Source organism: Macaca thibetana, chromosome 17 (assembly GCF_024542745.1).
Source record: "Macaca thibetana thibetana isolate TM-01 chromosome 17, ASM2454274v1, whole genome shotgun sequence".
NCBI lineage: Eukaryota > Metazoa > Chordata > Mammalia > Primates > Cercopithecidae > Macaca > Macaca thibetana.
The window spans coordinates 543,189-568,187 of NC_065594.1; the positions used below are offsets into that span (position 1 = coordinate 543,189).

General features: G+C 38.8%; 2 protein-coding genes across 7 annotated transcripts in view; both read right to left on the minus strand.

Annotated features, from left to right (window-relative positions):
- The window catches only part of SAP18 (Sin3A associated protein 18), a 556,924-nt gene that overhangs the window by 417,017 nt on the left and 114,908 nt on the right, over positions 1-24,999 (minus strand). The window lies entirely within an intron of this gene.
- The window catches only part of IFT88 (intraflagellar transport 88), a 125,259-nt gene that overhangs the window by 17,804 nt on the left and 82,456 nt on the right, over positions 1-24,999 (minus strand). For all 5 annotated transcript variants that reach the window (XM_050766735.1, XM_050766736.1, XM_050766737.1 and 2 more), the window contains 3 exons: positions 20,467-20,519; positions 17,672-17,737; positions 7,285-7,391 (listed from right to left, as the gene is read on the minus strand). In XM_050766735.1, coding sequence (XP_050622692.1) covers positions 7,285-7,391; positions 17,672-17,737; positions 20,467-20,519 — 226 coding nt within the window. The remainder of the gene's footprint in view (positions 1-7,284; positions 7,392-17,671; positions 17,738-20,466; positions 20,520-24,999) is intronic.

Consider the following 24,999-nt stretch of genomic DNA (forward strand, 5'->3'; position numbering starts at 1 on the left):
TTACTACATAACCCTTAGGACTTTTAAAATTAACATTACTACATAACCCTTGGGACTAACCCATCACACCTGAGAGTTGATTCTGTAGGAAAAAAAAAAAAAGCCTGAGTTGTTTTGTAAGTGGAGGGTTCAAGCCTTCCCCTCTAAGGCTCTTGAGAAAACTCAGATAGCACTTTAATTCAAAAGTGCAGCGTAACCTTGGCTTGCACAAACAACTCAAAACCAAACAGTATTTTCTGGATGTGAATGTCCAGGGCTTAACCATGATCTTCAGTTTAAGGGAGAGATGGGTGAGGAGGGGAAGGGAATCTACAAAAGGGCCATTTCCTGCCATTAGTCCTCATATACAATGGTTGGACCTGAACTATTTGAGGAAAAAAAAAAAAAAAAGAAAAGCTGAATTTTGAAATTCAATTTATAAAATAAAAGTATGATTAAAACCTCACAAAATACCTAAGATCTATCCAAGAGTCTGCTGTCCTAGATATAGACCTGCCTTCAAAGCCTAAGAAGTATGTCCACACTGTGGCATTGTTAGGTTTCTTTTTACATTTGATGGTTCTTTTGTGTTTTGCCTAAGTATTAGAATTTTTGTACTAACATTGAATCTGCCTCAAGTCACACTATCAAATGTTCATATGTATAATGGTTCATTTATACAGCTATAGGATGATTAGTGAACAGAGATAGATGGCTTTTTATATTTATAATTGAATTAAACTTCTTAATATAGGTGGATATTTTATTTAGATCTTCAATAACATAATAATATAAACATAATTTCATATTTAATTCCAAGGACAAATTATTTAACTCCTTAACCCTGACAAATTCCCAAATATTTATAAATTATCAGGTCATGGATAAAGTTATTGTCCGTGGTCTGCTGGGAAGAAAGAAATTCTTTTCAATAATTTAACTCATTTCTGTAAGATGAAATACTCTCCTAAAACTCAGGACTTCCAAATGTTACATAAACATATCCGATTTTTTTTCCATTGAAAGGAAAAGCACTTGCCTTGAAATCCCATCTTTCTCCTTGTCTTCATAGACAAAAGAAAATCTTAAAAAGATGTAGCAAAGTAAGAATTTAAACATCAAGAATCTGACTTTTATTTCAAGGCTTGATTTTCATCCATCCACAGATGGATCATCGCCAGCATATCAAAAAGACCTCTAAATGCTGAAAATAGGCCGGGTGCGGTGGCTCACGTCTGTAATCCCAGCACTTTGGGAGGCCAAGGAGGGTGGATCACCTGAGGTCAGGAGTTCAAGACCAGCCTGGTCAACATGGCAAAACCCGGTCTCTACTAAAAATATAAAAATTAGCCGGGTGTGGTGGCAGGCACCTGTAATCCCAGCTACTCTGGAGGCTGAGGCAGAAGAATTGCTTGAACCTGGGAGTTGGGGGTTGCAGTGAGCCGAGATCACACCATTGTACACCAGACTGGGTGATGTAGAAGGACTCCGTCTCAAAAAAAAAAAAAAAAAAAAAAAAAAAACACCTGAAAATAAATTCATCAAGACAAATGTCCACACAGCTTGACAGTTTTTAAAACCACATGTGAAAACTTGCACCCTGTTTAAGTGACCAGAGGTTCAGAACAGGATATGAGAAGGTAAGTAAGCACTTCCATAATCACTACACTCTTTACTGCCTGACACCTGTTCCCTGCCCTCATTTAGAATTTTCCAATCCTCTGGCTCTCATCACTCTTCTCTTTTTAATCTCTTTAAATTCCTACTTTCTGTCCAGCCTAGAATCAAGGCCTACCACGTGCCGTGACGCCACGTTGGAACTACGGCCCTTGCCTTCTTGTCTTTCTGCTTCACTCACCAAGAGAAACCTAAGCCTCTGTTGGTTCAGTGACTTCCCTTTTTCCTCTCCTAGTTCCAGGACACTGTGCCCTGCTGGGGAATCAGCTCCATCAGTACAAAAACCAGGCAAGCCTCAGGGCTCCCCACTGCTCACTTAGGTCCTCCCCTGTGCTCCATGCAGGCCATCTCACTTCTCACAGACACCACTTTTTGTCCTCATCACTTTTGGAACTGACTGTCCCGCCTGCTTAGAGAATAAAAGGAAAACAGCATCTCTTTGGATATGCCAGCTGGCATGGACCCTGCATGGAGGCTTGGCTACTCCCTGTCCGTCTGCCCGTCCTCATCTTTTCAGCTATTTCCTCCTCCCTCATCTCCTCAGGAGACCCCCTGTGTGTCCCCTGGTTGGGGCTGGCTCCATGTGCTCTCATTATGCTTAGGGTCCCACTCTACCAGCTTGTCTTTCTCCTTCATCAACCTCCTGTGCACAGAGAATGTGGTGTTCTTTTCCAAGTGAATGCCTATTTGCAGCTGAGAATCAGTGAACTCCACCATAAGGAGTCTTGTGTGCTAACCATTGTAATAGCCGTAGCAAGGATTTCTTGTGGAAGTTACAGAGAAGGCAACTTCAAAAGTAAAACCAAAACATTGATCAAAACCTTAGTTTGATAAGGTTCTAAGTTCAAAGAACTCCCTAAGAATGTGCCTACTATGTAAGAAAAAAAAAAGAAATCTCAACTGTCAAGACTCGGTTAACTGCACATCTCTCAAACCATTCACACAACAGAGCTCTGCTCAGTAGTGTTTTCAGGCATGATCTAAGTTCTTCCTTCGGAGATGCAAAGTAAACACCCAAGAGATAGAGCTGCTGCAAACAGCAATCCCACTAGGCAACAGGACAGACTCTGTGATGCGCCCCCAGGTATTCCAGGGCTGCCCAGCAGCTGACCTTGCCCTTTAAGTGTGTGATGGAGGTAAAGTGGCCTCAGTGCAGTCCAGAGAAACTGAAGGAAGCCAGGAGGGGCCACATATACAGAGATGCTGCCAAGTCAGGCAGACGGAAAGTTAGAGTGTCCATCATACCGACTGCTGTGTAAGTGAATAATCTTAGTGAGGGTAGTTTTAGCTGTGTGAATGGAGGTAGCCAAGGTTAGACTGATTTGAAGAGCACCTGGGAAGTGAGAAAATAAAGATCAAGTATAGATAAACTACATTGTTCTTTGGCTGGAAGGATAAAGAATGGTGACAGTGGGGCAGATCCAGAATGTGGGGCCAGAAGCTTATACAGTTTGGGGGAAACTTTCTGAGAAAGAGGATATAAAACTGTGAAAATGGGCTGGGCGCAGTGGCTCACACCCGTAATCTCAGCACTTCAAGAGGCTGAGGTGGGCGGATCACAAGGTCAGGAGTTCAAGACCAGCCTGACCCACATGGTGAAATCCCGTCTCTACTAAAAAAAGAAAATACAAAAAAGAAAACAAAAAACCAAACCAAACCAAAAAACTGTGAAAATGAAATGAATGCAGAAATAAAAATTTATTAGACAGAGGCAATGCAAATGAGGGCCTGCAGTTTAAGCTCCCTGACTCCACGGGGAACACCCTGGGCTGTGGGCACTGCTGCTCCTCAGGGCACACTGGGCAGGGAATTCCTGCCATGACACCACACACTCTCAGGGGCCCGAGTCTCACACAGACTCATCTGACATGCAACCCACCACAGATCTAGCACAGGCATGGGTACATTTTAGGAGCACAGTGAACACTTGTTAAACATAGTGATGACATTCTCATTGTATGGTATATGAGGGCTCAAGTAGGAGACACACTTTTCAAAATTATTTCCCTCAACTTTCCAGAGTTTTAACACTTCATAAAGTTCACAGAAATTCTTATCACTTTGGAGTGGATGTGAGGTAAGGCCTCATGGTAGATAAGAGAGGAAGCATTTCAACAATGATTGACATAAATGATTCTTATCATATCAACGCTAAAATGTGCAGGAAACAGCCATGTAACAAAATATGGAGCACAAAGTGATGGAAATCTATATTTACTGACATGGGAAGTGGTCCATGTTATTTTGTGAAATGGGTGGAAAAGCTTATAAAACAGTATTTTTTGTTAAAATCTCATTTTTGTTTAAAAAAAAAGTCCCATTAAAAATATATGTGTTGATATATGTTTGTATATATTTGTAAAAATGCCTGGGAAGGGGGAATGATAACAGTGATGTCTAAGTGGTGGGATAGGTGATTTTCACTTTTTTCTTTATACATTTTTATTTGGATTAAAAATTATTTACAAAAGCAATTTTCCCGCATTTCTAAAAGAACATTTATTGTTTTAATAAATATGGAAAAAAGATGGGATTCCTAATCTGGAAAAAATATTATGTTATTCCCACTTTGGAAAAAAAAATGAGAGAAGGCACAGAATAGAGGACCAAAGTAGCCACAAATAAAATAACTGAACAAATTAAGTGAATAAATGCTGGAAGAGAGAAAATAAACATTTTTTCCCTTTAAACCTACTCTTTATTATGAATCTGTGACCATAAACTCGCATGCCACTCTTCTGGAGACTGGAAGAACCATTATGAGCTGGTGGATCCTATGGGTCATCCAGGATGGGCCACCCAGAGTGGGGTCTGGAAACCACTGATGGCCCACAAAGTACCACCTGTCCTCAATGAGATGAACAGAGGGCAAGTGCCTACAAACTTGCACAGCACCAAAATGTTACTGGATGTTGGACCCTGCTGATATCCAAGTACAGGATCATTTTTCTAGTAATGTCAGTGACAGACTGGCAAAAATCATTTCGCCACAGATAGTTTGAGAAGTTCAAAGCTAGAACACTATCCTCATTTTACAGCTGGTAAGAATGAAGTCCAGAAAGGTAAATGTCCATTCCAGATCACATGGTTGACCAATGGTCATGTCAGGAAAAAAGTGCAGGGTTCTGTCCACCATTCTATGCTTTTACTTCCTAAGAATTGGGTTTCTGTCCTATGGAACAAGGAGCAGTTACTTGTTACGTAGTTAAGGGTTCTTAAGAAGACTGGCCCTGACTGTAAATTCAAGAGAAAACAAAACTAAAAACATTCCTTAGTGGCTTCAATTCCAAAGAACCCATAAACGTGGCCTTAAATTCCTGTCCTCAGACCTCTGCCCACATTTTTTTCTCTCCACCCCAAACTCCAAGTGTCCAATCATGCCCACTCCACACACAAGCCCTCCGGGAGCTGCCTCTGAGTACCTCCTCCGGAGTGAAGACCCTCCCTCTCAGTCCCACAGCTCTGCCTTGAGTGCCTCAGGCACCAGGGCCAACTCCTGGGCCTCACTGTGTCCTCCAAACACATGGGCATGGCAGATCATAATCAATGTTTTCCCAGCGAATCGACAGAGAGGCTAACACGAGACTATCTGAAATCAATGGCCTTGAAGAAGTGACTGGTGATCTTATCCTAGAAAATGTAATCAACACGCAAATCACCACCAGTTTGTACTAAGGATATATTCTGATCAGTAGTTTTGCTGACTTTTGTCAATAATATATAAATTGTACAAGACATTCTTATAGCCATTATTACACATACAAACTTTTTTTTTTAATTGCATTTTTTAGTTTGGTTACTTTTAAAGCTAAATATGGGATCTTAATACTGGATCTTTCTCCTTTTAAGAAATATAACCAAAAGAGTTTCTGCTTAACTCAACTGTATGTTTATTTTCATTGTATTTTGGTAATAACTGGAAATTTGGGTATAGGTACCAATGATATATTAATTCTGAATGTCTCATGCTATTTTGTCAATCTGGCCAAAAGAAAGCATTTCTTGGTATTGTTTCCTGATTACTTCGGGGGAAAACTGGCAAATATTGAAACAGCATTTCTCTATTTGAATATTCTGAAAATTCAGAAATTTAATTTAAAAATTGAATATATTTTTATCTTCAGACTAGCAAAGAAAATATTCTGTATTTTGTCTCTTTTTTATTTTTGAGACAGAGTCTTACTCCGTCGCCCAGGCTGGAGTGCAGTGACATGATCTCAGCTCACTGCAAGCTCCGCCTCCCAGGTTCACACCATTCTCCTGCCTCAGTCTCCTGAGTAGCTGGGACTACAGGCACCCGCCACCGCGCCCGGCTAATTTTTTGTACTTTTAGTAGAGACGGGGTTTCATGGTTAGCCAGGATGGTCTCGATCTCCTGACATCGTGATTCGCCCACCTCGGCCTCCCAAAGTGTTGGGATTATAGGCATGAGCCACCGCACCTGGCCTCTACTCTTTCTTTCTTTTCTTTTCTTTCTTAATAGTTTACCTTTATTCTCCAACCTTCTTTGATGTTTTGGCTGTTTTTCTCTCCCTTTTTCATATTTAAAATATTCATTCCTCAAGGCTTGCTCTTTCCATTTTGCTCTATTCCAAACATACACTCTTGCTTTGACAGACCTCTTTGTCTGCTAATGTTTTTCATGTTCAGTGAAGCAGAAAAGCAAAACATATTTTAAAAAACAGCTCTGCTACATGGTTTACAGTTTCCAGGGGCTGGTCCACACCACTATGGGGCTCGCAGTGTTCAGGAATGGAGGGCTAAGAGTGAGTCTGTCTTGCCTGGCCAACAACCCAGTGCCACAATCGCTTCTTGCTGGCACTAATGAATGTACTATGTACAATGTATAAAGTTTTCTTCTTACCCAAAAATGTGGATCCCCCAAGCACAAAAAAGAGAACAGTCTTCTTTTCCATAATAGTTCCAGAAAGAGGACTAATTTCTCTGAAAAATCATTTTAGATAAAACTTCTAGTTTTAACATTTTAAAACAGGAGTTAGGGACTCAACAAGAGAAATTACCCTGACCCACATAAACCTGAATTTGTTTATCTTCCTCTCTTAAGTTTATACAAATCTTTTTCCATTTTAAAACAATTTTTAAAAATCCATCACCTGATACATTTTATGTCTACTTTTTCACCTCTTAAATCAGCTTCTATATCCTGAGTTGGTGTTTGATCAAGGTAACCCTTCAGGAGCATAAAGCCTGAGTGCTTCTCAAACTTTGGTGACAATAAAAATCACCTAGAAAACTTGTCAGAGCACACACTCACAGATTCCATTGTTGCAGAGAAGTAATTGTCTCTCATGGTCCACAGGACTTTCCAATTAAAATTATGTCTTCAAATTAAACTGTAAGTTATTTCATGTTGTGGAAAATTATTTGTCTGTTAGTAGCTATCCACTAAGATAATATGAAATCTATTGCACTTTCTCTCCCTGGGAATCCACTTTTGCCAGAATTTTATCCTCAAACTAGAGTTTTAATTATTCCTCCTATTATGTTAGAGCAGAAAAAAAATTTCAACTCTGTTTTCTTATAGAAGTTCCTAACCACACATTTGAGCTATAGAAGGCTGACATTCTAAAAATTAACAGATAGTAGTTTTGGGCCCATATGAGATACCTGTTCCCTTATTTCTTTCATTTTTTCCAACCTCTTCAGTTTTCTGGCATATTCTTGAGCATCTTTTAATCCAAGATCTGTGCAGAGACGAACCAAGAAACGCAGACCTAAATTGTAAAATATAGATTTAGGAAAGAATATAGGCACAGTCTATTTGTTAAAAGCTTAATAAATCAATGAACTCAGTCTTTTGGGATACAGGTAGGAATGATGCTTACAAATAGTAATTTTCTCCTGAAAAATAATTACACTTTGCAATCTCTGGACCAGGGAGAACTGACTTCCTTGGAAGGAGGTTTAAAGGGTCTTTCTCCATGTGTCCTGTCCTCACGCTGCCAGAACCTAGAAGGACGATGGCATAGGACACTGCTGGGCATAGGACACTGCTGGGCATAGGACACTGCTGGGGATAGGACCGCTGGCAGAGAACTCAGAAGGCAAGTGTAACATTTGTTCATGTTCTATAGCAGTTTCATAAATACATATAAAGAGCTGTAAGAGAGACTAGGCTAAAAAGTATAGGCAGTTTATACATATAATAATAATTACTAATAAATGTTATTACTGTCAGTAAATTCGTTTTTAAAATAAGTATTATTCACACTGTGCAAAGTACTAGGAAGATAAAATAGATGTATTTTACAGTTGCTGGTCTTACAGTTGACATCAAATATATAAAATAATCACAATAAAAAGTTTTGTGTTCATCATGTTTTGTATACAATAACAACAACAAAATCTTCCATCACTTTATACATATCACCAGATGACATATTGTTTAGTTCTGCTTGCTATTAGGTCTCACAAAATGGTATTGTTCTGTTTACAGTCTCCTGGAATTTGCTTTTTCATTCAAGCTTGTGTTGCTTCTAAAATCAGCAACATTTAAAAACATTCAGTAAATGCTAAAAACACAGTAATTTTGCTCTTACATTTATAAGAATGGCCTTTGTCATTTGTGGTGTAAATTACTTTAAAATATTTTTATTATCTCATTTAAAAATAATATTTTCCTTCAATACAACTGCAATGCAGGTCATTATAGAGAATTTATAAAACATACAAAGGTAAAAAATAAAAGTTACTCATTACTTATCCATCCAGAGACAAAACCAAAGATTTTTATATTTCTTTTTATGCTCCTCAGTTACTTTACAGTGGAATTACTGAATCCAAACATTATGACTATTTTTTTTTTTTTCTGAGACAGAGTCTCACTCTGTCACCCAGGCTGGAGTGCAGTGGTGCGATTTTGGCTCACTGCAACCTCCGCCTCCCGGGTTCAAGCGATTCTCCTGCCTCAGCCTCCCAAGTAGCTGGGATTACAGACACCCACCACCACGCCCAGCTAATTTTTGTATTTTTAGTAGGGACGGGGTTTCACCATATTGGCCAGGCGGTCTATCAATTTTGTTGATCTTTTCAAAAAACCAGCTCCTGGATTCATTGATTTTTTGAAGGGTTTTTTGTGTCTCTATCTCCTTCAGTTCTGCTCTGATCTTAGTTATTTCTTGCCTTCTGCTAGCTTTTGAATGTGTTTGCTCTTGCTTCTCTAGTTCTTTTAATTGTGATGTTAGGGTGTCAATTTTAGATCTTTCCTGCTATCTCTTGTGGGCATTTAGTGCTATAAATTTCCCTCTACACACTGCTTTAAATGTGTCCCAGAGATTCTGGTATGTTGTATCTTTGTTCTCATTGGTGGCATTCTCTGTATTTCCTGAATTTGAATGTTGGCCTGCCTTGCTAGGTTGGGGAAGTCCTCCTGGATAATATCCTGAAGAGTGTTTTCTAACTTGGTCCCATTCTCCCTGTCACTTTCAGGTACACCAATCATACGTAGATTTGGTCTTTTCACATAGTCCCATATTTCTTAGAGGCTTTGTTTCTTTTCACTCTTTTTTTCTCTAATCTTGTCTTCTTGCTTTATTTCATTAATTTGATCTTCAATCACTGATATCCTTTCTTCCACTTGATTGAATCGGCTACTGAAGCTTGTGTATGCTTCACGCAGTTCTTGTACTGTGCTTTTCAGCTCCATCAGGTCATTTAAGCTCTTCTCTGCACTGGTTATTCTAGTTAGCCATTGGTCCAGCCTTTTTTCAAGGTTTTTAGCTTCCTTGCAATGGGTTAGAACATGCTCCTTCAGCTCAGAGAAGTTTGTTATTACCGACCTTCTGAAGCCTACTTCTGTCAGCTCGTCAAACTCATTCTCCATCCAGTTTTGTTCCCTTGCTGGCAAGAAGCTGTGTTCCTTTGGAGAAGAAGAGGCATTCTGGTTTCTGGAACTTTCAGCCTTTCTGCTCTGTTTCTCCCCATCTTTGTGGTTTTATCTACCGTTGGTCTTTGACGTTGGTGACCTATGGATGGATTTTGGTGTGGCTGTCCTTTTTGTTGATGTTCATGCTATTCCTTTCTGTTTTTTAGTTTTCCATCTAACAGGCCCCTCAGCTGGAGGTCTGTTGGAGTTTGCTGGAGGTCTACTCCAGACTCTGTTTGCCTGGGTATCACCAGCAGAGGCTGCAGAATAGCAAATACTGCTGCCTGATCCTTCTTCTGGAAGCTTCGTCCCAGAGGGGCACCCATCTGTATAAGATGCCTGTCAGCCCCTTCTGGGAGGTGTCTCCCAGTCAGGCTACATGGGGGTCAGGGACCCACTTGAGGAGGCAGTCTGTCCGTTATCAGAGCTTGAACACTGTGCTGGGAGAACCACTGCTCTCTTCAGAGCTGTCAGGCAGGGACGTTTAAGTTTGCAGAAGCTGTCTGCTGCCTTTTGTTCAGATATGCCCTGCCCCCAGAGGTGGGATCTGGAGAGGCAGTAGGTCTTGCTAAGCTGTGGTGGGCTCCACCCAGTTCGAACTTGCCTGCTGCTTTGTTTACACTGAGCGCATAGAACCACCTACTCGAGCCTCAGCAATGGCAAACTCCCCTCCCCCCGCCAAGCTCTAGCATCCCAGGTTGATCTCAGACTGCTGTACTAGCAGTGAGCAAGGCTCCATGGGTGTGGGACCGGCCGAGCTAGGCACAGGAGGGAATTTCCTGGTCTGCTGGTCATGAAGACTATGGGAAAAGCACAGTATTTGGGCAGCAGTGTACTGTTCCTCCAGGTACAGTCACTCACAGCTTCCCTTGGCTGGGAAAGGGAAATCCCCTGATCCCTTGCGCTTCCCGGGTGAGGCGACGCCCTGCCCTACTTCGGCTCACCCTCTGTAGGCTGCATCCACTGTCTAACCAGTCCCAATGAGATGAACCAGGTACCTCAGTTGGAAATGTAGAAATCACTCATCTTCTGTGTCAATCTCGCTGGGAGCTGTAGACTGGAGCTGTTTCTATTTGTCCATCTTGGAAGCTTCTCTTACTTATTTTCGTCTTCTTTTTTTTTTTTTTAGATGGAGTTTTGCTCTTGTCCCCCAGGCTGTAATGCAGTGGCACAATCTTGACTCACCGAAACCTCCACCTCCTGGGTTCAAGCAATTCTCCTGCCTCAGCTTCTTGAGTAGTTGGGACTGCTGGCACCCGCCAACAGACCCAGCTAATTTTTGTGTTTTTAGTAGAGATGAGGTTTCACCAAGTTGGCCAGGCTGGCCTCTAACTCCTTAACTCAGGTGATCCACCTGTCTTGGCCTCCCAAAGTGCCAAGATTACAAGCATGAGCCACCACGTCTGGCCTTCTCTTACTTATCTTCTGTATCTTATCTTATTCAGTCTTTGTTCTTAGAATTATGGAGTAACATAGTTTTCTAATTACTACTATGATTTTCAGCTCTGTACTGCCTCCAGGTAGATTTTAATTTTGCTGTATATTTTTATTTTCCTTATCTTTTTTCTTATATATTGTCCTATTATCATCCCCCTTCTTTTGTAACATCCTATTATCTTTTCACCTCAGCCTGTGACTTTCTGCCTCTGAAGTAAATAGAGGTTATGTATTTCTTGAATCTTACAGAAGGGGCCAAATATTTCTACAAATTTTCTTCTGGTTCCTGTAATAATTTTTTTGAACTCTTCTATTTTTCTAGGTCATAAAAACTATTTTTTAATGGCATTTTTTTTCATAGCTCTGTACTGGCTTTCTCTTATTTGGGTTGAAATGAGGAAAGATCTATCAAGACCTTGTATTTGCCAAGAGTGAAGTGTATGGCTTGGCCTTAGTTCCTGTACTTGGTCTACAAGGATGTTGATTAAAAGATCCTTCTCCTCTTCATTAGGCTGACTTTTACATATTCTCCTGTACGAGAAAGGTTCTAGTACCTTTCAAAAGTTAACCTATCTATCCTATACTGTTATTCCTTCCCTGGCATTGTTTCAATTTTTCCTTTTCTACTAGATAATTCCCATTAGGCAAAGAAACATTCACCTCTATTCATCCTTTAAAAAAAAAAAGTTTTCCCCAGCCTGGCAAATATGGTGAAGCCCTATCTCTACTAAAAATACAAAAAAAAAAAAAAAAAAAAAAAAAAAAAAAAAAGAAAGCCAGATGTGGTGGTGTGCACCTGTAATTCCAGCTAACTCAGGAGGCTGAGGCACAAGAATTGCTTGAACCTGGGAGGCAGAGATTGCAGTGAGCCAAGATTGCGCCACTGCACTCCAGCCTGGGCAACAGAGCGAGACTGTCTCAAAAAAAAAAAAAAAAAAAAAAAAAAAAGAAAAAAAAGTTTCCCTGGACCTTGCTACATTCTTCAAATGTCACCCTCCCTTCTCTTCCTTGAACTTCGAGTTCCAAGTTTTTCTTCTCTTTTTCCTACTTCTATAATTAATCATTTTGGCTCTGTTAAACATCTTTCAAATACATCTCCCCACATCATCCACCAACATTATCATTGCATTCTGCCTAAATTTCTGCTGTACGATTTAGGTAGGGCATTTGAAAATCTAGCTGTGTCTCATCCAGACTTGTAGCCAACCTTCTTGTTTTCAGAAGCAGCCGGCACACCTCCCATTTTCTGATGCCTCCAATTCCTGGGATTTCCTGGGGTTCTATGTCATGACTTGTTTTGCTTCTGCTGACTTCTCCACTACCTACCTACTCCTGCAGTTCTTCTGATCTACTAGCAGAAAACTTTCCTAAAATTTAATTATCTCTTTGTTCTTGTGCATTTATAATTTTTTTTTTTCTTTTTTAGATGGAGTCTTGCTCTATCACCTGGGCTGGAGCACAGTGGCGTGATCTCGGCTCACTGCAACCTCTGCTTCCTGGGTTCAAGCAATTCTCCTGTCTCAGCCTCCCAAGTAGCTGGGATTACAGGCGCCTGCCACTACGCCCAGCTAATGTTTTGTATTTTTAGTAGATACGGGGTTTCACCATGCTGGCCAGGCTGGTCTTGAACTCCTAGCCTCGTGATTCACCCGCCTCGGCCTCCAAAAGTGCTGGGATTACAGGTGTGTGCCACTGCACCCAGCTGCATTTATTATAATTTTTATAAACTGTCTTTTTTTGGTTTGTAGTATAAGAAAACACAAGTTCAATCTGCTACATTTTCCACAATAGACTACCTTTTGAAACAGACTCTGCATCCCTCTACCTCTGCCCTTACTAATGCTGCTGTCTACCTGCAGTGCCTGTTCCTGCCTTCCCCTCCGGGTAAACGTACCCTTCAAGGCCACTTCAAATGTTACTTCCTCTGTAAAACCTCATTATGTCAATTGTCCCCTAGTTTGGGCAGAGTTAAGAGCTCCTCTGTATTTTGACAGCACTTGGCACATTTTTCAGTTATCTCATTTATTATCCCATATCAGTTAACTATCTGTGAGTCACAGGAGGCAGAAATCAAGTTGATATATCTGTTGTATCCCCAGCACATAAAAAATAGTTGGTAAAAGTTCTGGGGAACAAATGAATGGATAAAGAAACAGGAAAGTCTTAAAGCTAGTGAACACTCATTTTTTTCAAAAATATTGCTGATAGTATATATAATAACAGAACACAAAAATGTGTGCTAAACATGCTGAAATAAATGTATATGAAGATGGCCCCAACTTCTCCCTAAGTGCTTATTTAACACATCCTCTTGGACACTGAAGAGGCAGCTCAAACACAACACATCTGAAAAAAGGGTTTGATTTTTCCCTCCAAAAGCTGCTTCTTCCCCAGTTTCTCACATCTCAGTGGATGGCAGCTCCATCCTTCCAGCTGCCCAGAGCTATATTTGTGCAGTCACCCATGACACTCTCTCCCTCATGTCTCACATCTAAATGGCCAGCAAGTGCTAGCACTGATACCTTTGATACATATTCAGAATCCGTCTTGCCTACCTCCACTGCTATCTCATTAGTCCAAGTGAATACTGTGATTTTGCATTTAGGTACTGCCCACCCCAGCTTATTCTCATACAGCAGCCAAAACAATCTTTTGATTTGGATCTCAGGCACAGAAGATTGAGTTAATCATACTTTAGAACCTTTTGAAAACATATGTCAAATTGTATTATTGTTCCACACAAAATTCTCCAATGGTTCATCATCTCCCCAAAAATATAATTTGAAGCCCTGACCTAAAGCCTGTGAGGATCTACAGGTCCTGGCCCGCCCATTCTGCCTCTCTCTCCCCATCACATCGTCCACTGTGCTTCGACCACACTGACCTCCACATTGTCATGGCTTGCTTCTTTCTATTCTTTCAGGTCTCTGCTCAAATGCTAATTTAATAGAATGCCCTTCCATGACAACCCTGTCTCAAATACCAGTCCCTCCCATATTCTCTATCTCCTTACCTGTTTTTCCTTCATAGCACTTATAACTACTGATATTATTTGTTCACTGTCTTTTCTCTTCCCACTAGAAACAAGTTCCATGACACCAAAGTTTTGGTCTGTTTTGTTTTCTGCTACATCCACAGTGCCAGAACAACGTCTGGAACAGAGTTGTCACTCAACTCCACAATAATTTGTAAATATACAAGCAATTTAAGACCATTAAAGTGAACCAGGCATGGTGGCTCACGCCTGTAATCCCAGCACTTTGGGAGGCCAACGTAGGTAGATCATAAGGTCAGGAGTTCAAGACCAGCCTGGCCAAGATGGTGAAACCCCATCCCTACTAAAACTACAAAAATTAGCTGGGCATGGTGGCAGGCACCTGTTATCCCAGCTACTCCAGAGGCTGAGGCAGGAGAATTACTTGAACCCGGGCAACAGAGGTTACAGTGAACTGAGATCACACCACTGCACTCTAGCCTGGGTGACAGAGTGAGACTCTCTGTCTCAAAAAAAAAAAAAAAAAAAAAGACCATAAAGTATTGTAGAAGTTAATAGTATAAAGTAACTTAAAATGTCACACATTACTATATAAATTGCCTTTGCATATACATTTATATTAATAATTCATAATAAGAAGGTAATTTGTACTTTCTGCAAATAAAGAGTGGCTTAGGAATTTTTTTTTTTAGATTTAGAGATGCCCAGGCTGGAGCGCAGTGGCACAATCACAGCTCACTGCAGTTTGGAAGTCCTGGGTTCAAGTGATCCCTCCATCTCAGCCTCCTCAGCAGCTGGAACTATAAGAGCACGCCACCATGCCCTGCTATTTTTTTCATATTTAGAAGAGATAAGGTCTTGCTATGCTTCCCAGGCTAGTCTTGAATTCCTGGGCTAAGGCAATCCTCCGGCCTCGGTCTCCCAAAGTGTAGAGATTACAGACATGAGCCATCAAGCATAGCCAGAAACATTTAATGTAAAGTAAAAATCATTATTTTTGGTGGATGTTCTCTGAAATTTAGTATATCATCTATAACTCTGTAAAGCAGGTCAATTTTTGGTGAATAATATATTTTAAAACTAAATTATCCTGCTAGTTTTATCCAGAAAACTACTCTTCTTAAAACAGCACATTCCACGGGTGTAAATGTTTTTTCAACGACTACAGTTAAGGTAGAGTATTGATTACATTTGTTTTGAAAATTAAATAGGCCAAAGTTATCTTAGACACCCCCTATGGCATAGACAATCATTCATTCGATTCTTAGAATGACTCATACTCTTAAGAAAAAAACCTGGCCTTCCTTGAAGACATTCCCCTTTCTGGCCCAGTGCAGAGGTGCTATGGTTACTGCAAGAGTCTCAACTGGCATCAATTTTGCACCCCCAAGAGGCCCTGGCAATGTCTAGAGACATTTCTGGTTTTCCTACATGGGGGTGGGAGCGCTACTAGCTAATCTATTGGATAGCGGCAAAGGATTTTGTTAAACATTCCATAACCTCCTGGATGGCCTCCCACAATGTGGAACTGCACAATCTCACATGTCAGAGGTGCCAAGGCTGAGAAACTCTGGCCTAGCAGACTTTTGGGTTGCTCCACTTTCAAGAAAAGTTATTACTGCTATCTCTCATTTAATCTCTAAAGCACTAGTTCTCTAATATGACTGAGATTAAGAATCACATAGAAAGTTCTTTAAAAAGAAATAGGAAAAAACAGATGCCTGCGTCCACTGCAAATCTAAATGAAAATCTTTCTAGGTAGGGCTAGAAATTTGTACTTTAAAAAAGTTCTAGGCTGGGCGTGGTGGCTCACACCTGCAATCCTAGCAATTTGGGAGGCTGAAGCGAGAGAATCGCTTGAAGAGTGATTTTGTTTTTAGTAGAGCCCCGTCTCTATTAAAAACAAAAATTAGTTGGGCGTCGTGGCGTGCGCCTGTAATCCCAGCTACTAGGGACGCTGAAGCAGGAGAATCTCTTGAACCTGGGAGGCAGAGGTTGCAGTGAGCCAAGATCATGCCACTGCACTCCAGCCTACGTGACAAGAAGAAAACTCCATCTCAAAAAAAAAAAAAAAAGTTCTAGAAGTAATTCCCATGTAGCCTATTTTCTGACTGGCATTTGTGAAAACTACTGCTATTAAATTAATGAGTCTACTTCTAATCAGCATTAGAGAACACCCTGCTCCTACACTCCTACCAAAGACCATAGCCAAGCTAACTGCTGTTGAGCATTTCTAGAAAGCCAAATGGAGAAATACGTTAGTGAAGAAACATGTAGTACATCTAGTCCTTGGCCATCAGAAAACTTGGCTCAGAAAAGATTTGTTTTTACTAAATTGTAATGCATTGTTTTGTGTTCATTGTCATCAAAGAACAAATTTGTTTATTTATTTGTTTATTTATTTATTTTGAGACAGAATCTCGCTCTGTTGGCCAGGCTGGTCTTGACCTCCTGACCTCAGGTGATCTGCCCACCTCAGCCTCCCAAAGTGCTGGGATTACAGGTGTGAGCCACTGTGCCCAGCCTTCAAGAACAAATTTTAACATGGTCGTTTCCAGCATATTATTTTATTTGCTATAGGGATGTTATTTAAGAAAGTATCTACTGTATCTTTCAATGATTTTATCTACTGTATCTCTCAATGTCTAAAGAGAAGTGAATTAAGAGTTGAAGAAATACTTCTTCCCAATAAATTGCTTTATATTTCCACATAAAACAGTAAAAATTATACAACTACTTGTAACATTTTCTTTCCTTTGGCTGCAAGGCTATTCAGGGACAAATTTATAGTTTAGTGAGAATATGTTTTTCTTGATTCTGTTACTGCTACAATACTTCATATTAATACTGTAAGTTGCATCAATCCACTGTGCAACAAGATAGTAAATAAATGAATATCTTCTACAAAGATAACTTTACAAGTGAGTAAGCAGCATATTAACATAATGTTTTAAAATTGAAGTAACATTAAAAATTATTTGGGGCCAGGTGCAGTGGCTCATGCCTGTAATCCCAGCACTTTGGGAAGCCAAGGCGGGTAGATCATGAGGTCAGGAGTTTGAGACCAGCCTGGCCAACACAGTGAAACCCCGTCTCCACTAAAAATATAAAAATTAGCCAGGCACAGTGGCGCGTGCCTAGAGTCCCAGCTACCAGGGAGGCTGATGAAGGAGAATCACTTGAACCCAGGAGGTGGAGGTTGTGATGAGCCGAGATCATACCACTGCACTCTAGCCTGGGCAACAGAGCAAGACTCTAAGTAAAAAAATTATTTGCTATTATATCAGCAAGATATTAATGTTCTATTTTTATAAACCCTAAAATTATTTTCTCAACCTTAAAAAGTTGTTTACTAAAATGGACAGTTAAAAATGTCTTTCCTATAAAACACCACAGGTTTACAAACTTTGAAAAATCAACCATAGGCCAAATGCTTTCTTAAAATTCTATAGAATCTGAAATATGTATTTGTTTAGCATTAAAAAAAATTCTGTGGTATATTTAAATCCATCAACAATTAGTTATATAAAAATATGTACTTGCATAGTCAAATTTTTTGATCCTATAAAATATTTAAAGTATCACAAATTATAGATTGGTATTTACATATACAATTACTGTAGCAAATGTAATTATATATTAGAACATAAAATATGAGAACTTATCACTTCAAAGTTATATTATGTAATGCCACTTACATTCGACATTTTCTGGAAATTTTCTGTGAGTATCTTTATAAGTATCTAATGCTTTTTGGTAGTTACCTATAAACAAATGAGAAAAATATAGCATATTAGCAAATTATAGAAACCAACAGGATTCAGAAAAATATTAATTTTAACTGACATACTGGCTATTTAATGGTTTAATAGAAAGGTTTCATGTTTTTTATACCACTCAATATAACTTTTAGAAGAAAAATGTACAGATAAAATAAATTTGAAATAAGGGTTAAAGCAGAAGTAAATGGGTGATAGTTGAAATTAAGCTTCTTCCTTTTTTTTTTTTTTTTTTTTTAAAGAGATGAGGTCTCACTCTGTTGCCCAGGTTGGAGTGCAGTGGCTATTCACAGGCACAATCATTATGCACTACAGCCTATAAACTCCTGAGCTGAAACAATCCTCCTGTCTTAGCCTCCAGGGTAGCTGGGACTATAGATGCACATTGCTGAGCCTGGTTCACTTTAAATATTTTAGTGGCAAAAATTAAGATCCACTCAATTTTCTAAAAAAGATTATTCCAGATGAACTGACAAATTTAAAAATAATCTAAGTTATATACTTATAGTAATGTCAATGTCATCCATTTAGTTGGAAAATATTTAAGATGTTTTTATAGTTTTTTTGGGCTGGGCGTGGTGTTCACTACTGTAATCCCAGCACTTTGGGAGGCCGAGGTGGGTGGACCACTTGAGGTCAGGAGTTTGAGACCAGCCTGGGCAACATGGTAAAACCCCTTCTATACTAAAAATACAAAAATTAACTGGCCATGGTGGCGCACGCCTATAATCCCAGCTACTGGGGAGGCTGACATAGGAGAATCGCTTGAACCCAGGAGGTGGAAGTTGCACTGCACTGAGATTAGTGCTACTGCAGCCCAGCCTGGGTGACAGAGCAAAACTCTGTCTCAAAATAAATAGGTGAATGAATAAATAAATAAATAAACGTTTTTGTGTTATTAATTTTTTTTTTTCAGACAGAGTTTAGTGGTGCAATCTCAGCTCACTGTAACCTCCAACCTCCGTCTCCCGGGTTCAAGCGATTCTCCTGCCTCAGCCTCCCGAGTAGCTGGGACTACAGGCATGTGCCACCACGCCCAGCTAATTTTTGTATTTTTTTTTTTTTTTTTTTTTTGAGACAGAGTCTTGCTTTGTCACCCAGGCTGGGGTGCAGTGGCCAGATCTCAGCTCACTGCAAGCTCCGCCTCCCGGGTTTACGCCATTCTCCTGCCTCAGCCTCCCCAGTAGCTGGGACTACAGGCGCCCGCCACCTCGCCCGGCTAGTTTTTTGTATATTTTTTAGTAGAGACGGGGTTTCACCATGTTAGCCAGGATGGTCTCGATCTCCTGACCTCGTGATCCGCCCGTCTCGGCCTCCCAAAGTGCTGGGATTACAGGCTTGAGCCACCGCGCCCGGCCAATTTTTGTATTTTTAGTAGAGATGGGGTTTCACCATGTTGGCCAGGATGGTCTCGATCTCTTGACCTCATGATCTGCCCGCCTCAGCCTCCCAAAGTGCTGAAATTACAGGTGTGAGCCACTGTGCCCAGCCTTTACGGTTTTTTAAACATTAAAAAGTTTATAGAAAGCAATTTATTTTATAACAAAATAATTTAGTTTCATGTAGCAGCAAAGAATAGGAAAAACGAATTTGGGTCAAAGATCTTTCCTAAAATCTTAGCAAATGAGTTATAAATTTCTCTGGGCCTCTCTCTACAAGAGGGATGAAATAGAGACAGGAAGCATCCGACACAAAGCCAGTTCTCAATGCTAGCTGCTGCTTCTAACCTGTATTTCCATAACTGAAGCAGGCTATGTCTTTAAATAATTTAGAATAGTTCATATGTGTATATATATACTTTCTATATGACTGACGTTGAAATGAACATAGGCAATTGAGAACTCATGTTGATATAAATTGAATGTATATGGTATAGTCATGTTGTATATCCAATAAGAATTACAGATCCCCCTAAAATGATTTGAGGCACACACTGAGTTATGTATTAAAACATTTCTGGTGCCATTCTGAAGGTGCTCACAGAGATACCGAAGGAAACCTCCCCGCACACCGGGTGAGAACAAACTGCCAACACTTTGAAAACTTGTGCTTCCCTCTTCCCTTAGATTGAATACTTTCTTTTCCTGGGCCATTTTTATGCTCTACAAGAGGGATTATAAATTTGTTAACATTTCTCTCCCAGCTTGATCTTTGACATTTTATGTATATTATTCACTTCACAGTTAGCCTAAAACTAATAGCATCTTCATCCTTTAGGACATGTGTCATCAGCAAGAATTTAATAAAAGCAGTAACAAAACACAAACCAAGATAGCTAGTGATCTTCGGTATAAAAAACATATAGTCGCACTTGTCTCAGTGTGAGCTTTTCTCAGGCTTCACAAATGTCATAAATTTGGCCGAGCACACAGGACATTTAGAACCAACTGAGTAGAAAATGGTCATATAATGTATACAGTATGCCCATTTTTTTTCTGTGGCTAACTTGTGAAAATGATTACATGTTAAGTTTGAGAAATAATAAATCTGTTTTTAAGAAAAGTATTGGAATACATGATTAATATCTACTTTGTAAGCACAACTTTTTTTGTATGTAGTAATTACTGTGTTTTTCACACAATGCTTTGAATATGTAGTTATAAAAAGTTAGTGTTTTAATAAGCAGATATGCAACTGGAACACATTTATATGTATGATTATCTAGAAGGAAAGAAGCAAAATATCTACAAAATGAATAAAACTAAAGCATTTACCACTTCTTCTAAAACAACTAGCTACCATCAGCTGCCATTTCACTTGTGTAGGCCTGTAAAAGAAATAAATGAGATGAAATTAGATATAAATCTGTGATGCTCAGTTTTATAAAGCTATATATCTACTATTTTATATTACTTTTTGACCTTTTGTTAGATCATTTTTATTATTGAAAACAGCAGATATATAATTTCCTTCAGTATTGCCTGTCATATTTATATTAAAACATATAAATTTAAGTATTCTTCAAAGTTCCTCTAGTTCATACCTTTATTTAGATATTCATATGAGAACCACTTAACCTGTTTGGTTAAAAACCACTGCATTCTACTTTAAACTTAAAGGATCATTACTTTTGCTATAATCTTTTATCATAACACTTACACTTGCTTGCAAATTTAGTACCTGAGAAGCAATTTTTGATCTAGTGTTTGAAGAATCAGGCTTCGACAAAAGAGAGAGTAAAAAAATTCTACTAATCCCTTTTTGTCCCTTAAAAAGAAATTTCTTTTCTAAAATAAATAACCAAAACCAGGATTTCTAAATACTTCTGTTAAAAATATCTCAGGATGGCAAGATATGAAGACAGAAACACCTAGGGAACAATCTATGCTTGTCTCATTTTTTGAATCTCCTTTCTAAGTAGAAGCCGGACAGCTTCAAAGAAAACCTCAGTTCCTACTCGATTTGATGGCAAACCTACCAGCTTTGGAATCAGATAGATCTGGCTTTAAATCACAGCCCTGCTACTGGGGCAAGTTACTTAACTTCAAATCCATTGCCTACACGGCCACCCACTGTGATCTAAATAAAATACATATCTAACCACATTACTTCCCTCCTTAAAGCCTGTTACCTCCCTTCCACCTACATGCTAAATCCAAGATTCTAACCCAGTTTATCTACTTTCTAGATCTTTTCTGCCTCTCCAACTCATCTTCCACCATGCCTCGCTTAACATTTCATGTCACAGCACATTCACACAGCAGCACGGACTTCCCTGTATCCCCTGCATTTGCTAGACTCCTGGCTTTTTTATACACCACCATGTCTGCTTAGAGGGTCATTCCAACCTCTTTACTCTCTGCTCATGCCACATGGATAGACTGTTCCATATGCTCTCCTAACACCCTAGAATCACTTAACATTGCATTTACCATGTGGTATTATTATTTATGTTTCTGAATACATTACCTTCCTTCCTCTATAAAGATAACTATCATGACTTCTAACACTGTCAATCTAGCCTGTTTTTGAACTATAAATGAATACAATCATATAGTATGTAACTTTTTTTTTTTGAGACAGGGTCCCAGTCTGTCACCCAGATTGAAGTGCAGTGGCATGATCTCAGTTCACTGCAACCTCCCCTTCCCAGGCTCAAGCGATCCTCTTGCCTCAGCCTCCCAAGTAGCTGGGACCACTGGCGCACACTGCCATGGCAGGCTAGATTTTATTTTTTTTAAAAGATATTTTGCCATGTTGCCCAGGCTAGTTTCAAACTCTTGAGCTCACGAAATCCACCTGCCTCATCCTCCCAAAGTGCTGGAATTACAGGTATGAGCCACTGCACCTGGCAGTATCGTATCCTTTTATTAACTGCTGAATACTGAGATAGTCTTCAGATACCATGCAGTTTACCTACTTAAAGGACACAATACAATGGTTTTAGTGTATTAATTCTTTAAAATTATGATAAACTATATATAACATAACATTTGCCAAAATTTACCATTCTTAGGTGTACAATTCAGTGGCATTTATCACACTAACAATATTGTGCAACCATTATCACTATTTCCAAAACATTTTATGACACCAAACAGAAACTCTGCAACCATTAAACAGTAACTCTTCATTCCCTTTCCCACAATTCCCAGTAACTTCTGATCTACTTTCCATCTCTATAAATTTGCCCATTTTAGACACTTCATGTAAGTGGAATATTTGTTCTTTTGTGTCTGGCTTCTTTCACTTAGCTAATGTTTTCAAAGTCCTTCCATATTGTAGCATGTAACAGAACTTCCTTTTTATAGTGGAATAATATTCCGTTTTATGTATATACAGTGGTCCCCCTTTATCTGTGGTAGATACGTTCCAAGATCATCAGTAGATACCTGAAACTACAAATACTACTGAACCCTATATATACTATGTTTTTTCCTATACAAACATACCTACGATAAAGTTCAATTTATACCTTAGGCATGGTAAGAGGTTAATAACAATAACTAATAAAATAAAACAATAAACTATAATAGAATTATGTAGATGTGGTCTCTGTCTCTCTCAAAATGTCTTATTATACTTTACTGAGGGTAACTGAAACTGTGGACAGCAAAATACTGTATAAAGGTGGACTACTGTACCATGTTTTGTTTATTCATTGTTGATGGACACCTGGGTTGTTTCTACCTTTTGGCTACTATAAATAATGCTGAGGCTACTTTTGGCTATCGTAAATTGAAAGCTGAGGATCAAACAGATGAGATACTTACACAAACATGTGTAAGTATCTTATCTTACATGTTTGTGTAAGTATCTGTTTGAGCCTTAGCTTTCAATTCCTTTGGGTATATACTTACTATACACTGAAAACTATACAACATTGTTGAAAGAAATTAAAGACGACATAGATGGAGAGGCATGTGAGTCCTTGAATTGGAAGACTTAATATTTTTAAGAAAACAATACTCAAAGTGATCTATAACGTCAGTGCAATCCCTATCAAAATCTCAATGGTGTTTTTGCAAAAATAGGAAAACTCACCCTAATATTCATGTGGAATCTCAAGGAACCATGAATAGCCAAAACAATTTGAAAAAGAACAAAGTTGAAGAACTCATGCTTCCTGATTTTAAAATTTGCTTTAATGCTACAATAATTGAAACTGTGTGGTACTACTGCAGAAGGACAGATATATACACCCAAAGAATAGAATCTAGAACCCAGAAATAAATCCTCATATATATGGTAAATTGATTTCCAACAAAGGTGCCAAAAGGTACCAAGCCCACTCAATGGAAAAGGGACAGTCTTTTGCCTCCACAGCTAAATTAATCCCTATTTTATTCTTTTTGATACCACTGTAAATGGAATTTTTTTTCTTAATTTCCTTTTTGGATTTTTCATTGCAAATGCATAGAAATACAACTAGTTTTATGGGTTAATTTTATATCCTGCAACTTTGCTGAATTTGTTTTATTATTATATCTAAAATTTTTATGTGGATTCCTTAGAGATTTTACATATAAGATCATGTCATCTGTGAACAGGGTTAATTTTTACTTCATCTCTTCCAACGTAGATGCCTTTTATTTCTTTTTCTTGCCTACCTGCTCTGGCTAGAATTTCCAGTACCATGTTGATTAGAAACAGTGTAAGTGGGCATCGTTGTTTCTGATCTTAAGAAAGAAAGCTTTTGCTCTTGCACCATTCAGTATCCTGTTAGCTGTGAGTTTCCATACAATACTTTATCATGTTAAGGAAGTTCTTTCTATTCCTGATTTGAGTATTTTTATCACAAAGGGATGTTGAATTTTGTCATATGCCTTTTCTGCATTAATTGAGATGATCACGTGAGTTTTTCCTTCATTCTATTCATGTGAAGTATTAAATTGACTGATCTTCATATGTTGAACTATCCTTGCATTCTGGGAGTAAATTCCACTTGCGAATGATGTACTTCTTTTACTATGTGGCTAAATTTGGTTTGCTAGTATTTTGTTGAGTATTTTTGCATTTATATTCACAAAAGACATTAGTCTGTAGTTTTCTTGTAGTGTCTTTGTTTGCCTTTGGGATAAGGATAATGCTGGCCTAATTGACTGAGTTAGGAAGTGTTTACCTTCTCTTCAATGTTTAGGAGAATTTGAAAAAACTGGTGTGAATTTTTCTTGAAATGTCTGGCAGAATTTACCAGTGAATCCATGTAGCCCATGGCTTTTCTTTCTTGGAATATTTTTTATTATTGACTTAATTTCCTTACTGGTTATAGGTCTATGCAGATTTTTTATCTCTTCTTGAGTTGGGTTTGGTTGATTGTGTTTCTACAAATTTGTCCATTTTATCTAGGTTATCTAATTTGTTGAGGCAAAGTTTTCTTATAACTCTTTTTATTTCTGTAAAATTGGTAGTGAGGCCTCTACTTGCATTTCTAATCTTAGTAATCAAGTTTTCTTTTTTTTGTTAGTCCATCTAGCTAGAGATTTGTCAATTTGGTTGAGCTTTTCAAAGAATCAATTTCTCGTTTTGTTGATTTTCTCTACAGCTTTTCTGTTCTCTGTTTTATTTATCTCTGCTCTAACTTTTATTTCCTTCCTGCTGCTAGCTTTGGGTTTAAAGTGCTCTTCTTTTTCTAATTCCTTAAGGTGTTTAGTTAGGTTACTAACCTGAGATCTTTCTTCTTCTTTAATGTGCTTACAGATATAAATTTCCCTCTTAGGGCTGCTTTTGCAGCATCTTGTTAAGTTTTAGTACATTGTGTTTCATTTTCACTTGTCTCAGGGATTTTCTAACTTCCCTGGTGATTT